We start from the raw sequence: 17,322 nt of genomic DNA, 5'->3' as shown, positions 1-17,322 counted from the left end.
AATTACCCCAAAAATGTCGAGTATTTTCTACGCATTTTTTACGCATTTTTACTCCCATTTGATTCGGTTTTTCTTGTCTCGCAGAGTTTCGGTTTCATTTTGGGCTTATGACTTTGATTTGTGTATTTATCTTTTGAATTTTTATTAGCAAATAAGTTTCCTTTTCCATCCAAGAGGGGCGAAAAAATTCAAATGAGCGGAAATGATGGAGAATAAATATCCGCTTACAATTAGACAAAGAAATGAGCTAAAGCCCGAACATCTGTTGTGGAAATTGCAATTTAATCGCAGTATTTTCGATTTTCAAAATTCAGTGGACAGCCAGCGTACAGCTGTCTGTTTGAAGCGTTTGGTAAATACAGACAAAAGTAATAGACTGATAAAGTAGTGTTTGCAGTGTTGTAGCTAGATTTGTCAACTCGTCGCTTTGTTTACCTTTGGCTAAATATCGAAACATGTGTGCAATCCACAGCTTATCACGTGGCTCCCCTATCTGCCTCCCACTTTCCCACCCACTTTCCCACCCACATAAAGCAGTTGTCAATAAAATAGCGCGATATATGTCTGCGTCTGGGCGAGAATTCTCTGGGGGATTGGCATCCAATAGTTCGCCGGCTGAAGTGACTTTGCTTCCGCAACAAAGTCGTTGTGGCACCTTTCAAGTTCGCCGCCCGGAGCGGGACTTTCAATTAGCTTTACACCTTCCCGACTTCCAAGTTAAGTCGCGAGGAGACCGCACACAAAGTCAGTTGAGGGATGAGTTCCACATAAACAGAAATACGAGAAGTTGCCAGTGATGAGATCCTGAGACATATAATTCGATCGTGACAGGTGATTTCACTCTGAACACTACACACCCATTATTAACTTGAAACTAAATTACTTTTTAAACAAAATGAAACCTACATATTTGAAACAGTTTAACAAACTAAAAAAGTTAAAATGCAATTGAAAAAAAATCTTAGGAAATGCCTCATTTTAATGAGCTTGGTACAGAATGTAGATTAGATAACATCTGAAGCTTACAAATAAAATTATTCGCGTCTTCTGTCGTTCACTCACGGTGCCACCTTCGCGATATTTTGTTTCCACCGTGTTCATTTATTGATCGTTAAAAATGATTTAGACCTGACAATGAGACATTGTTAAGGGCGACGAGGAGCTCGTAAAATTCTGCGGTTTTTTGGTTTCTGTTTAGCACATCCAGGGCCAGCAATTTGCTGTTGAGAATAAAATAAACCGGCCCCGAAAAGTACTCAAATTAAACAATTTTTCTTATTGTTTGCCATAGAGCTACTGTTCTCTCTTTTTGCGGTTTCCCGCGGCCGGCAACTTGTTGCTGGCAACATATGCGGCTAGGCTCTGCCCTTTCAAGTTCCCAACATGGAAGAGACAACAAATTAATGTTGTCGAAACACGAGAAAGACTTGTAAACTGTCGGTCGCTGAGGCAGAAACCCTTTTTCCTTTTTGATTTTTGGCAGGCTCCGCAGACCGTAGAAGAATCGCTGGGAAGAAGCTCCAGAAGAAGGAGCTCAAAGCTCAGCACGCACGGATACAACAACAAGAACAACAACAGTAACAACAACAGTAACAACAACAGAAACAACAACGACTTCTTCTTGGCGGCTTTTGACTTTGGCCTTTTGCATGTGGACCCGGTTCGGTTGTTGGTTGTTGTTGCTGCATTTGCTGCACGCCTAAATGTCTTCTAAGTGGCGTAAATCTTAAATTGTTGCCCCAGGCTCTTTCGCTTTTTATGGTTTCATGACTTTGATTTGCCTTGGCAATCGTCGCAGATTTGGGGGATTAGTTTTAGCCGGTGATTTGGACGAGTTTTTGCAGCTTTTTACTGATATTTGATTTTTTTATTACTACTCTGATTTTATTAGGTATGCAAATTTTTGTGAGTCCTTCCGTTCCTCTCTAAACGAAAACACACTTAATTAGGTTTTTGCCCAGACGCCTGTATCCCGATTTGTCTGGCAATATATTTTTTTGTAGCACTTCATTGTATTTAAATTAGGCAACCCCGAATTTTTTAATTTTTTACTATTAATATACACTAAAAAATAAACTTACTCTTCTTATCTAAAATTATTTAGATAATTCGCATTTTCCTATATATATATATATAATTGTATATTTACATAAATAAAAATAAGATTGAAATCCGCATGATGATGTTAAGATGTGTAAATTGCAGTAACAATAAGATTTTATTGCTATACGCCTGCAATTATTCTGGAAAGTTGGCACCCTTAATACTAAACAATTTTAAAAGTACACGAGGGATGTAACACAAAAGTCTCCGCCTCAAAAAAATATATCACCAGTATTCTACTTCTAAGGTATTGGGCTAACTTTTATTCACCTTGGCTTACTGCTTTTGCAATTCGGTGAAAAGGTCTTGCGAACTTTCCCCCAGCATATACACGAGAAAATGATTGATTGTTGTCAATAGGAAGCTTCCAAAGAAATTAACTGTTCGAGTGTTGCATAACTCTCGCACCCCCGGAATCGATCCACCACGCAGCTGTCAAATTCGGAGCATCATATAAATGACACCGAAACAGCAGAAAACAAAAAATAAGGCGGCATTTTTGTCACGCAGCCAAATCGATGACGTCGCAACAGAAGGCGGCGTAATCAGTTCCGCTTAGCCAAGTCACAAGTCACAAAAGTCGCAGGATAAGTCGCAACTACACGGCCTATCTAGAGCGCTGATGACTGTTTTGATGATGATGACAGCCGAGTGTGATTGACAGGGATTTATGATTGTTGCCTAAGCAGTTGAAATTTCTCTAAAGTCCTTCTCGGAAAGCTGAAAAGGCAGGGAAAGGGTGACGGAGTTGCAGACCAAAGTGAATGACCCGCTTGCATTTTGTCTCTTTTCGTGAATGGCTAAACAAACACTGGCAAACATTCACTCATTCATTCAAATGTGTGAAAATTGCATATTATGTGGGCAAACAGTAGTCACTCAATATCTGATATAAAGAATTCTATAAAGTACATGTACCCTACAGTGAATAAAACTGTCAAATAGATACAAATGAAAATGGTATTAGTGTAACCAGTGCATAGAAAATTATGAATAGCGTGAACAAACTAATAATTGTGTACAAATAGGAACCTTTCAACGATAAATATTTATGAGTGAATGATAACAGTTCATATTATGGTTCCATTAAGCTTTTCCCAACTTGAAAGTTTGGCATTACCACTGTGCCTGCAGTCTGCTCTGCTTTTCGGTTCACTCACCTCGGCTTGTGCAAACATTTTTTGCGGGCAAATTTTTCAATGCGCATTGCATTTCATCTCTAAACGAGATATGGGCACCAGGACGAGGACGCGAGTCCTTTTCAAGATGCTAGCTGCTACGGGGAGCAAGAGAGACGGGGCGAAGTGTCTGCTGTGAGTATGAATATTCATGCCTTGTTTATGCATATTTGCGTGTCAAGTGATGCCACGTCCTCTTCCTTCCAATTCCTCTTCCTTCGTCCTGTGCGATTCGCATTTCTCTGCTCATTGCTCTTATTCAGCGGCTTCTGCTGCTTTCTCTTCATCTCCTTGTACGTGCAACACGACGTATGCGCAACATTTCCGCTTTTGCTTTTCGGTTTGCTTTTCAAGTTTGTTTACCATTGCACACGAGCTGGCTTCAAAAAGCAAAAAAGGACGAGGGGAATGCAAGCGATGCCAGCGCTGTGTGAAAAATTTTCTGTTTATGCTCACATTTCATTTGAACGTGAGTTTGTTTGTTTGCCAATTTGAAGTGCTAAAAAGTCGGTGGCTGAAGAGGACCAAGGGTTTACTGGACGGGGAGGACTTTGATTGCAATTTGTGCTGAGTGTGCAGAAGGGAAATGACTGCAAAGGAGCTTGAGCTCCGGATTAGATAAAGGGAGTAGGAACCAATATAAATACCTGATTTCAATGGGAAATAATAAATAATACCATTTGAAAAGGGACACGCCATCGTTATTTAATAGTTGGATTAATCTTCCTGGAATCGTTACAGCCCAATTCGTTTTTAGAGCTGAAGCATTTTTCCAATATTTTACTGTCTCTTTCACTCGATTTCTGCTAACCCATTTAGTAGCCCGAAGAAACATTCCCCATCTACCCACTCAAAAAAATATGTTCACATCAGTCTGATTTCCACGCCGTGTCCATGACAATTGCCCAGTCAAAATGGGGCGTAACTAGCCATGTTGCAGCGCGGCCTCAGCTGGGAATTGACCATGGCCCAGACGGGGACGTTGCTGATGGAAATGATGAAAATGATGATGACGATGATGGATACTCGATACTCGATACTCCTTGATACCCCGACCGAACACGAGCAGAACAAAAGCTATGTAGCGATGCCCTTGAGTGATCTATGCAAAGCAAAAGGCGGTGCTCAGGACCCAAGATCGGAGGATTGATGGTGATCGTGGTTATGCGGTTGGTTACAGCCAAATGAAAGGTAGCCGTTGCCAGTAGCTCGCTGGTAGCCGACTAGTCATCAAAACTGGGAAATTAGCATAGACAGTTTCCAAGCCAGCCATGGCCAAAGTGCGTAGAAAATCATAAAAATGGCTACTGGAGTGGCCAACGAGCGACGAGCCAAAAGCACGATGCAGCTGAATATCCACACGGAAAAAATTAAAAAAAAACTTGTAGACATTTGTTTATTATGTATCATGTTTCTAAACTAATATCTAAGAAGCCTTTATTTATTAAAGGGAGATATTTAAAATATTACAGAGGTACAATGCTCTAAAGGCATTAGAACAAATGTTATTCATCTAAATGAGGCCTACCCTATAATTAAAATTAAAATTATCATACAAAAAAGCAATTAAAATAATATATACACATTAATACATATCTTAAAGAGCAAATCACAGTCAGTACTGTACCACAATAATAACACGTTTCCCAGTAAATATTTATGTAGTGCCAATTTTGTTGAAACCCACGTTTTTCTCTGTGCAGATGACTCGGCCTCAAAGCCAGCGGCATTAATTTCATACAATTAATGGAAATTATATGAAATTATGAGTGGAACATTGAAATTCCTTGTGAACATCACCCGGGACAACAACAGTCCAGATGAAATTCACTGCCCGCCTTCAAACGGAGAACTTCTAGCACTAGCTTGGGTGGCACAGGCCAGGCCAAATGAAAGAAAATTAAATTTTTCACTGTCTTCTTAATTGAAACATTAGCCAAACATTTTAGCTATTCCCACTCCCCAAAAGCGGTGGAGCCGTTCACTCCTCTGTTCATTTACATTCAAATTAACTCGTAATGAAAACGAGTCGAGAAACTTTGACTCCGACTTTGTCTGCTTGTTTTCCGTGGGGGTTGTGGCATTTAATTAGTTGTTCTGATTGTTGCTGCTCCCTCGTCCTGTCGCTTTTCCCCTGTTTATTACTATTTGCTGGCCATTTCTTCTCGGCTTAGTCAGTTAAATTATCCACGCCGAAGGACCTCTGTTTGTTTTGACACTCGTTTGATGTTCATTTGCTGCAGTTTAATGACAGTTGGCAGTTGTCTATTCGATTGAATGGGCGATCAAAATTACGGGGTGGAAAGCACTGACCTTTCGAAAAGCTGTGAAATGGAAAACAATGTCGTCATTGCTGTCACTTTTAATAGTTTCGATTTCCAAGGGTGAAATCACGTGATGAAATGAAGTCTTCAACTGAGTCCGCCAAAATAAAAGAGGTTTCAAGCAGCCGATTCTTTCTTTTTCTTACAATTTAAATTTGCAAAAAACACAATTGAAATAAGCTTGGTTTATTATTCTATTGAAAGCTTCGACAAATAACACAGGTTAATTAATTTTTCATGTACCTCCGCAAACAGTATTAAATATTGATGAAAGTTCAGGGTTGTCATTGATACAACTCTGCGTTGCACTTGCCACAACCCGTTCCCACCCACTCCCAAAAAAGGGACCACACCTTTCAGCCACATGCCTTCCGATTTTCCATCGCCAATTTCTCCGGGCGTAATGTTGCCGTGGCAAAAAGAAAACAAGAAAACAGCAACACGTGCCCCTTTTAATTAAAATAAATAAATAGGCGCAAACACATAAATAAACAGAAATGCCGAGCCATTGGATAACTACAATGCCAAATAGAGATGATGGTTCTCGGTTACTCTGTCAAAAATATTCTTGTGGGCCTGGTATTCAATTTCATGCATTTACATTTACATTTACTTGGGAGATGGGAAGAGCGGGTTGTGTCCCGGGGCAAAGGAGTTTGGGAAGGGGCGAGTTCTACCCCCCATTTATATAAGAACTCACGATATGGGGGCGCCTTGGGCTATGTTATGGCTTTTTTGTACTCTGTACTCTGTATTCTTTGTGAAACGTGCGCATTTGAATTTGAGGCGAATTATTATTTAGTCGCGGCGAGACGCAAAACGTTTCTCGGAATAAAACATTTCCAACAACTTAATTTTTGTACTGCGAGAATATACCGCAATTTGCATGTGGAATAAATCAAATGTAAAACGCATAAAAGAGTCAGGAGCAGCAGGAACTCCCCCAAAATAGCACAGACATGAGTTATGGGCTGTGGGTTAAGGTGGAGGAGCAAGAGCAGGAGCAGGAGCAGGAGCAGGAACAGTAGCCTTTGTCTGGCCAGGATTATGACCATTTATTTGCCTGTCCGTCCTGCAAAATGGTAAATACTCCTGTGGTGGGCGAAAGTTTTGGCCTAAGGCGATTTTCCTCGGTACAAGAAATCAAAATCAATGAAGATTTTGGCGCACAATGGAGCGGTATTAACAGAAAGAGTGTCCTGCCCCGGTTTGGTTTCCACTTTCTGAGACTTTTTGGGCCCGAGTCCTTGGCTTCCTGAACTTTGCTGGTGCCCTGCCCTTTCAAGGATTATGCATCGCTTAGCTGGCGTAAAACTTTTCAACCAACCCAAATTATTTATTACTAATTGAAAGAGCAGCACTCGCAAATCGAAGAATGACTTTTCCTTCGGCTTTAATTCGATTACTTTTCGGAAAACATTTTGCTCAGAGTTCAATTTGTCAAAGTTAATTAAACCGAGTTAAGAACTTTATTGAGCATTTCCTGCTCTCAACAAATGGAAACCAATCAAATTTAATGCGAACTTACCAAGATGGCAAAGTGAGGTAAATGGCGAACGGAAAATATATCTGGTCCGGCCATTGGGCAAGACATAATAATAACTTATGTTATGGCAGCGCCAGAAGATCTGCAAACGATATATGTATGATCCATGCTCACCGACATGCATTCAATACTCTACTCTGATTAAGGATGAGAGAATAGGTATTCAAAAAAGTATAAATAAAATTATAAATATAACTACTAGCATGTTTGAAACTGGAACACTATATAGATTGCCCAGATGGAAAAGCTAAGAAACATGTAAATTCTTTAAATAGCTTAACACCTTATTTTATTTACTTGCAAATAGCACTTTACATAATTCTTACACCCATGCAAGAGGTTAATAACCTTCCGTTTTTCATTCCACAAACATATCCTGCCTTTCCTGACATATCATTTTTTAATTTATTCATACACTTCAGGGTATTCATTCTTCATTTTGCTGGCCGTCCTCACTGCTTAATACTTTTCATATAAATGCACAAGTTTTTGATTGATTCAATCAAAACGAAGCAAAACGCAAACGGCGATCAAGAAGTGGTCTTGAAGCCAAAGCCAACGCAAAGTTGGAGGCATCAGGTTTTCTGCATGCCTGTCACGTAATTTATTGATTTAGCTCTTGGGAATACGAGAGACTGTTCGTGGATCGTGAAAAATGAAATGTTTGCCACTGCCAGCAGCAGAAGCAGCTCTTCCAAATGGCACTGATATAAAATAAATATGCATAAAAGGTATATCTTAACTTAATATATATGTTTGATATGATTTAATATGAACAGAAACCTTCTGAAGCCCAAGAAACAAATTATTTAAATACCTCAACAAATAATGATGTAAAAGTAGAAGAGTTTAAATAAACATAAGTTACCCATTTACTTATCTTTTGACAAATTCACTGCAATTTCTAATTTGTAATTCAGTAGTATTTTTTATTATGATTATGAGAGCGTAATTTCTCTGAGTGCACATGAGCAGACTGCGAAACTGGCATGATGGCTGACCGAACTGGACTGGGGCTGATTGGTTGTCGATCGATTTGGCTGCCGGCCAGACAAATTCAAATGCATTGGCCCCGATCTGTGAATGCAACTGCTGCAGGAGGAGGGCCGATCTCAGAGGGGGGGGGGGGGGGGAGGGGATCAAAGGCACTTACGCATGTACGCCTCAAACGATACACAAAACTTGATCATCGGCGGCCACAGCGATCATCGATCAACAGACAGACAGACATCCCATCCCATCCCATACCATTTCGACCCAGGCCATACCATCCTGGGTCTCAGAGATAATGGCCGGCTTGCCATTTTGCATTTTGCATTTTGCATTTTTGCATTTGTAATGAAACTGAAAACCAGAATGAATCGTAATTTGTTCGCAATCGAGCAGCAGCAGCCAGTCGAAGTCCCAGTTTCGCGCACCAGAAATAAGATCAACAGCGCCCCGGACTGAAATTGCACTTCAGGATGTTCAAAGTGGTTTGGGATAAGGTTGTGGCTGAGGATGGCGATGGCGATGGCGATGACGATGAGGTGGGAAGAGCTTGATATGAATAATCTCGGATAGGAGGCACAGTGGGTTAGCAATTGCACAAAGTCAACATACCAACTCTAAAAAATTCCCTTAATTATCCAGTATATCTTTTGATGGCTTTACATTTATTTGCCATATTTTTCTTTCAATATATAAAATGTACTTACGTATTGAATACTTAATACTACATCAGAATTCTAGATCCAAGTGATTCAAAAACTTTAACTTATATCCAGCACATTTTTCCACTATTCAAGCCCACTTTCTTAAACGCTTCTCAGATCGCTCCCATTCGCTTCTTCATCTGCGGCCTGCAATTCGTATGTAAAATCGCGCATTTTCAACTGTTATCAGACCCACTCTTTTGGATTCACGCCGCTGCCTTTGCGTACAGATCATCTCGCACTCCCCGAAAAACCCCGAAGTCCTCGCCAAGTCAAAAAATAACTCCACCGAAGGCAGCGCAAATGGCAATTTAAGTCATTTTGTTGCCGCTTTTTTTGCCTTCGATTTTTTTGATTTTTCGATTTTTGTTGCATGGCGAATTCAAAATGGTTTAATATTATGCACAAATCGGGCGAGTTGCGTAGTAAATTATGGGCCATTAAGCGAGCAGGTAGAGCGAAAGGCGGGAGGGAAACGGCAGGGGGTTTACCTGACCGGCCCCGGGTAATCAAATTTGTGTAAAATGGCAGCCGGCCTTTGGGTGTAAAATGGGGGGCGGCGTCTTCGGCCAGGAGGAAAAACGCAGCAGCAGCAGAAGCAGCAGCACTTCCAGGGAAATGCGTGCTACCTGCAGGAAATCCAGACGCAAAGAGAAAGATGCACATAGCAGTAGTAAAGTATCTGTAGATACTGCCTCGGGAGCAGCTGTTGGATCGTAAAAACTAATTTTAAAATCCTCTGCTCCTGCCTTACAGCAATCAGTCTGCTCGGAGTGCCAGCCTCAGGATGTGGTGGCTACTTCTTTTGCTGTCCCTAATTGCGCCGTCGTGGCAGGAGAATGCCACAGTGATCACTCCTAGTTATGTGACCAAGGCGGGCTGTGAGGCACTGGTCAAGGAGCCAAATCTCTGCGAGTGCCAGGAGCAGGAGATCAAGTGCGAAAACCTTCAACTGCACAGTGACAATGTGCAGCTGTACGGCATTAGCTGCAGCATTTTCGATGCCAGGGGATTCGGCTATATACCGCCTCTTAAGGTGGGCAATATCGGTTCACTTATCGTTCAAAACTGTGCCATTCCAAATGCACAAAGCATCAAGTACTTGCTCAGTAAGCTGGGTGTTAGCAACTACACCGAACTGGAGATATTCAACTATTTCGATCCCAAGAAAACTGATCGAGGAGAGGTCCTGCAGCAGCACTACACGGACCACGAGAGTCTCAAGAAAGTCTCCATCATTGGATTCAAGTCTACGCTGCCTGAGAATTTCTTGGAAAACCTGCCCGCGCTTCAACAGCTCTCCTTAAAGGGCAGCAGTGACTTACCCGGCAACATTTTGCATCCTCTGAAAAACCTAACCCATCTGGAAATTGTGGTCAAGAATTTAGGCAAAGTGTCGGGTGCAATATTTGCCAAGCAATCGAAGCTCAAGCATCTGATGATCGACTGCGATGCCAAGAACAGCAGTGTCGAAATGTCCGCCTTTGGACCTCAGGAACTCTGGCACATGACCGAGCTTCAGTCCATCGAGCTCTTTAACTGTGGTGACAATGTGCCAACCGAGCTGTTCTGGATGTCGGAGCAGTTGGCATACATTGGAATAAGGAGTAACATCAGCTATTTGAGCAAGGACTTCCTCAAGGTGCAAAAGAAGCTGCTTACTCTGAGATTGGAAAGGAACAATATCGCCAGGCTGCCCGATCAGCTGTTCAGGAACACTCCTTTGATTCTGGAGATTCACTTGGCGTTCAATAACTTGGATCGCATTCAGAGGTTAGTTGTTATTACAGTTTTGTTAAAACTCTTCAAATAGAAAATCATTAACCATAAAATGACATTCTGAATCCCCCATTTCCAGCGGCCTCTTTGACAAGTTAAAGAACCTGCAGGTTCTTAACTTGGAGCACAACCCGATAACCACCATTGCCCTGAATGCCTTCACCCCCATACCAACTGCCCACATCTACGTGGGCAAGCTCTTCAAGGCGGCGAAAAATAATGCGGACTGGGCCCGATCCACGAATGCCACAATCTGCGAGGAGGAGTATATCTACGGGGTGTGCATCTACTGCAAGCGAGATGAGTATCTGGACCACTTTGCCGACTCGGAGAACTGCAACAAGCCGAATCCGAAGGCGAAGGATGTGCTGGCCAAGAAGGCGTACGAGAATCAGCTGAAGGCGATGCCCACGCACTCCTGGAAAAGGGCCAAGGAATGTGAGTAGAGCCAAGATACAACTTTCATCCCATTCCAGTGATTTTTCGCCAATAATTTATATTAAATTTGACATGCGACTTCCCTTCCAAGTCAGACATGGCCAAATTGAAAACGAAATAAAAAGCAGATAGCGCATGAAATACAAACAATATTAATATTTGTAGCTCGCTTTCAACGCCGCCGACTCAATGATAAGGAAAGAAAGTTGGAGGAGGTTGGTGCGAAGTCAACAGAACGTTGTTATATATAAATCATGAAGAAAAACAATTTATCTTTTGATTTGTAGCCGAGGGGTGGGTTGCCTCGAAAATGAAAGAAAACTTTTCCAGGCAGCAACATGTCAAATGTAATAAGGCCTAATGTTGTCTTCCCTTTATTTCCCTTCCATTTCATCCATCGAGGGCTGGAATGGATTGTAAGTGAAAGTCAGATGAGGAATATCAAGTGAATTATGCGGGTTGCGAGGGGAAAGCGAAAAACATTTCAGATTGCTATCATTTAAGTTACAAAAAATCCAGTAACCGACAGAAGCAACAGGGATAAGTACAAAAAAATCATGAAGAATGTTTCAGTGTTATGCAAATAATATCTGTCATTTCGTGTTGTTGATCTAACATGTTACGTTGTATAGGGGAGCGGGGTCCCACAGAGCCAACATCTCATAAATGTCAAGGATATCACATGTTGAACTCTGTGGGTCGCCAGCGATGAGAGTTGATTGAACAGCAATCAAATGTAAATTTCTGTGAATGGAGAAAGGAGTTCTTTGGGGTGGCCTAAAGACCTCTAAGCGTTTTAAATGGGTGCTTAAAATAATTCAATTCAAAGAACGCGTAACTAGATGCAGATAAGATAAAAGCTGAATGAAATCATAATGTAGCATACTATTAAATAAATGAATTAGGAGTTTTTGAGAGCAAAACATTTCTAAAGAAAAATATATTAAACTCTATATTTGTTCTATAGTAAAAGCTGTAGTTCGTCGTTTAAGTACTATCCGCAACTCCTTATCAGTTGTCACCCAGTTTAAGGACCTAATGGGTGGCATTTTGGAATCCGCTTCTCCTACTACGTTTCTTATTTTTCTGATGCGCTTTAATGCAGCCCATAACTCATGGCCTCACTTACTCAGTCAGTCGTGGACTGGCTTCTAATCTCAATTTGCTGTTTGAGTTGCCACTAATAAAACGCACGACGAACTGACACCACTGGAATCGAACCACTGACCACTTGGGACGCCACCGAACACCACCATCCATCCACATCGGCGCTCCACATGCATTTGTGCTGCCGTCGATACTCGGATTGGATTTGAGTCTCCTTATGGTTGTCCTCCTGCAGGCTTTCTGTGATTTCGATAGACATAACTTGTCGGGCATGAGGTGACACTGACATACAAAAGGTCCGAAACAGAGGACGATTGACGTTTCAGGGATGGGAATTCACAAGATACATATTCAGAGTTTCACCTAATATTATTAAATTCAAATACTTTAATTTAATAATTTTTTTACCCACAAAAGGCAAATTAGATTGGGAATAAATAAATTAAAATCCAATTTAATTATTTAATTTTAACTTTCCTAGTAAGTTGATCTTTAAACCTAACTGCTGTAGCGATACCCACAAAAGCCTCTGAAAGTACACCAGGCAATAGTACTACTCCAATCTTTTGAGAACTCCGCTCCAGAGGAGACACACGACCCAAAAACATAGCTCACACGCAGTGGCGCCTCAAAGGGGGTACTTTTCGGCCATTATTTTGCCATTAAACATATGAAAAGGTGTAGATCCGTGGTTGTGTAGATTCCAACCCTCTAGAAGTATCCAACGGCTCCACCTCTGCCCACAACTGACCAGCGACAACAACTGGCCATCCACTTGGCCCCAGATTGCGACTGGCTCTCCACAAATGCAGCTTTTGTAGTACTCGTATCTGGCGGATACATTTCAAAGCTATGCCAACTGGACTGCGTTTATCGCCTGGTAGCCCGGCAAAAGCCCAGACTCAGACTCCGAGAGACCAAGGGGCCAGAAAACAAACAGAGAAAAAAGAGTGAGGGCCCCATGCGAAATTTATGGCCATCAACGTTCAGTTTGAAGCGGGATCCCGAAAAACCTGGACTGTGGACTGCGGACTAGCTCCAGTGGCTGGGTTGGCATTTGTAATGCCTAAATGCTTTGGCGAATTGATTTTTGGTGTAAACGATGTGCAATTTTAATGGATTGTGCTGCCAGATAAGCCAAAGGAGGAGCCTCGGAAACGAAGAGTGGGGAGTGGGGAGTGTGGAGTGGGGAATACTCCACATATAAATGCACATAGTGAGGGACCGCAACTCCGGGAACTCCAGGACCATTCGATGCCAGTCGTGGCTTGTCGTGTGTCGTTTAATTGAATTTGTTTTGATTAGTTGCTCGATGTGTGTGCGGGCATTTTGCCAATGCAGCTTAAAGTGTTCGCCGCTGGAGTTTTAAACTCACAAAACAAGGGCAAGCCCAAAGGAAGGAAAAGGTGAGGAAAGGAAAGGAACCAGAAAAACGTTTGGGCCTTCAAGGCATCCAGCTAAATTGACATTGTTCATAGTCATAACATGACGGAAAAATGTCAATTTAAATATTTGCAAATATTTTAACAAGGCATGTGCTGCCGGGGCCAGCAGCGCTAATTTCGCATGTGCGAAATAAAAATTGTGCACATTTTTTGCGCCAAAAAACCCAAAGAGATCCCAAAAAAGGTGCAACAACTTTTTAATTAATTAAGGCAATGATAACGAAAGCGCCGGGGGTGCAAAGAAAATATTATGCAAAAATTGTGAGCCAAGAGAATGCGAACAATTTTTGGCTTGAAAAAGGTGAGCACCACTGCGGCATTAAACATGTGTTACAAGCTTCGAACGTTGTCAAAAATGTTTTTAGATATTTTGAAGCAACGCAACATCACTTTTTAACCTATATGTTATACACAATTGATCGGAATATCGATAGATATAAGATCCCAAGGTGTAAAATTATTGCAATGCAGAGTCTTTGCTCTAATATTTATGAAAACCGAACCGTCATTGAAGAACCCCATTCTGGTGCCAGAATTTGAAATTGTGTTTCCTGAGCTTTGAGTTTTGCTTTCTGATTTTAAATTTCCCCAACCTGAGGCAAATCAAATTCCGAACTGCACTCCCAGTCAATTAGACAGTGAGAAACCAAACACTGAATGCCATATAGCCAAATAGCCCCCAAGGGGGTAAATTCGCAATCTCCATTTGAATGACGGGCGGCAGAGCAGTTAACTTGTTGATTTTGCCACAAAAAGGGGTACATTTCGGAGTGGAAAGGTGGTTAAGTCTCAACCGGAATTCTGGGCAGAATATCAATTGTTTATGCGTAAAAGTCAATTTGTGATGCGAAATTCGAGTCGTAGGCAATTTGTGTTTCAGGGCTCTCTCTGCATGCGTTTCAATTAGAATAAGATTGACAGCTAAGCCCGGGGAGTGTAACTGGGATCAAACTGGCGCTGGGTGTGCCCTCATATCCTTGTATCCTGCACTTGCACTTGCACTTGCAATGGCAGTTGCACTTGCACTGACCGATAAGGTTATGCACTTGGCTTGTGGTTTTACCGAGCCTAATTGAATTTAATTGATTCGGTTTTGGACTTTCGGGGGAGTCTGTGTGCACCAGCTCACTTTCGGGGTGGCTTTCAATCGGGAATTATTGTGGTGGCTTGGGGAATGCATTTTAAAGTTGAACGCCACTTCGGCCAGCTAAATGTTGTAAATGTTGCATGACTTCCAGAGGCTCGCAGTTGGTAGCAGTGAAAAATTGCAGCTGTCAGCGTTGGCCAGAAAAATGATTTGTTGATTTTGTTTCTGGGTTTGAGGAGCTCGTGGGGTTGCATAAATCATAAAACGCTTTACATATTCCATACGTAGTGGATGGCAGCCCATACTTGCCGCACGTATGCAATTAAACTTAATATAAATGTCTTGTAATTATTGTGTCTGCGTTGCATGAACTGCAGTCTCTGCCTTTAGCTTATAATTGACTCAACAAGCTTACCAAAAACGTATCTAATTTAATAATCTTGCACTTGCAGATCCCGAGAAGGAGGAGCAGCCCTAAGTTCCGAACGCTTCGTTGGGATTTTACGCATCAGTACTAACTAGTATATGGATTTATGAATAGCTTTTTCCTGCAACTATAATGAGATTAAAGTAGGCTGAAGCTGGAGAAAGCGGAAGCAACAGTGTATTTACTTGTTGTTTTCGGAATAACTTAAAATGAATACTCTCATATATGTTGATCTGCAAAGAATCTTCTGAAAAATAACACGATTTTTATCTACCGATTAAGAGTTTTCTAATAGCTTGCCACACAATGAAAAACAAAGACATGAGTAATTTCAACAAATTTTAACTATATATAACTTTTGTAACTTAATGTTTGCTGATCGTAAGAAGTTCAAATCAAAAAGTTAGAAATAGTACTGTATTAATAAACATATGAAATAAAGTTCTTGTAGAACCCGAATCTATTCATGCGTATTTCAGTGTAACTATCCAATAACCCCCCAACGTCCCTCTGAATTCCCTCTGAAATTATGGCTATTAGCCCCAGAGAAAAGCGAACGGCACACAATAGCATTCCATTTGCCATCGGACGATGACAGGAGTATGGAACTAATACTTGCCAAAAATGCCAAAACAAAACGACTATCATAAAAATCACAATAAAACAAAACAGCGCAGGAACAACAGGATCCTGCAACCCGAAGGCGACTATTGTACACATGTATCCTTCCCCCTGCCCATGAGTGGGTGGGATGGAGCGGGGAGGGGAGGAGGAATGGTTAGTCGAGAGTCCTGAAAGCTTTCTCCAGTATCGCGCCTTTTGTGTGCGATGTGTGTTTACATGGTGATTTTTTGTTCGCACGCGATATCCTTTTTGCCGCCGCCCAGGATGTTTACCACCCCCCACAGGATTCCACTTCCCTCAGTGTTTGCTCCTTTCGGGCTGTCTGTCATATATGCGCCCTATGAAATGGCTGGCAAACATTCAACTATTGTTTGCATTAGTTGGTCTTTTCAGCTTTTCGGTTTGCCCAAATGCCCCGCATAATTGTTGCCGCCGCATTGTTGCCTCCGTCAAACAATGGGAAAACACCGAGAAAACACCAACACCGGCAACAATAGCAACATTTGTCGTGAGTTATTTATTTGGAAGAATGGCCAAGTTGCCACAGCACTGCAGTTAATTACAGGCACAGTAGAATTACAACAAGCAGAACATTAACTTTAGGAAAATGATATTTTATGTTTAGGTATCAGTCATTCTTTACCATATAGTTTCCAAATATTAAAACAACATCTTTTAACTACATATGTATCATTAGGCATAATAAAGTGATTTAATTAGCATGCAACAAATCATTTTGTTAGATCATATATTATTATCTTATATAAATAAGGTTCGTTCTCATTTCCGCATTTTGCAATTTGCGCATTAAATTCACTATGCAATGGTTATTCTCTGAATTCTGAGTGCACCTGAAGGCCAGTGGAGCATTGCAATTGCAGGAGGTGTCCTCGTTCTTTGTTGGTGTCATGTCTTCATTGCTGGATGCAAACAGCAACGGCAAACAACGAAACAACCAAACAGCAACAACCAAACAGAGGCAGCTGTAAATTTATGCACGCACATGCAGCTGGCTGCATTTTTTGCGACTCCTACTGTTGCATGTTGCCGCCTTTTTGGGGCGTTTTTCCGCAATGTTGCGAATGTTGCAGGCACAGGTGCAGGTGCAACTGCAGCACGTGGCATGTGCAACAATGATGTCAAACAAAATACGCAGTTGCAGATCTAAAGTGGACGCCAGAGTGGCTGGGGTATCCAAACAGATACATTTCAGCCATGATTCTGTTGTCGTGCTGGAAAACTTCAAGTGCTCAGGAATTCAATGGCTATGTTTGGCCTGATAAATTGTTGGATTTTCGAGAAAATGACTTGAATCGATATGCGGTGGTTGTTATCATTCCATAAGTGATTTACTATTTTAAGCCCAATTAATTTTATACTATTGTCCTTTTAACAAATACGAAAGCCATGTTAAAGGACACATTAATTACCCTAACTGTTAGCTAGTTGAACCAGCAAAGCAGTAAAATGTGAATAAAATTGTTAAGTATTGTGTTTAATAGATTCTAAGTTATTTCTCTGCAATGAGAATCTCCTTTCGCAACCCCTTTCCTTCTCGCTAGTTTTGGGT

At 41.4% G+C, this 17,322-nt stretch overlaps 1 protein-coding gene across 2 annotated transcripts in view; it reads left to right on the top strand.

The window, feature by feature from the left end:
* The window catches only part of LOC120447231, a 49,916-nt gene extending 34,325 nt beyond the window's left edge, over positions 1–15,591 (top strand). Inside the window, exons 2-4 of one of the 2 annotated variants that reach the window (XM_039628757.2) lie at positions 9,602–10,618; positions 10,704–11,062; positions 15,154–15,591. In XM_039628757.2, the coding sequence (XP_039484691.1) occupies positions 9,633–10,618; positions 10,704–11,062; positions 15,154–15,179 (1,371 nt within the window). In that variant the 5' untranslated portion in view covers positions 9,602–9,632 and the 3' untranslated portion in view covers positions 15,180–15,591. Of the gene's footprint in view, positions 1–9,601; positions 10,619–10,703; positions 11,063–11,227; positions 11,329–15,153 lie in introns of those variants that run through there. The other variant, XM_039628756.1, reaches the window with a different exon arrangement.
* The last annotated feature ends 1,731 nt before the right edge of the window (positions 15,592–17,322 follow it).

The sequence above is a fragment of the Drosophila santomea genome, chromosome 2R (genome assembly GCF_016746245.2).
Source record: "Drosophila santomea strain STO CAGO 1482 chromosome 2R, Prin_Dsan_1.1, whole genome shotgun sequence".
Taxonomy (NCBI): Eukaryota; Metazoa; Arthropoda; class Insecta; order Diptera; family Drosophilidae; genus Drosophila; species Drosophila santomea.
This window is presented reverse-complemented; position numbering and strand designations above follow the sequence as displayed.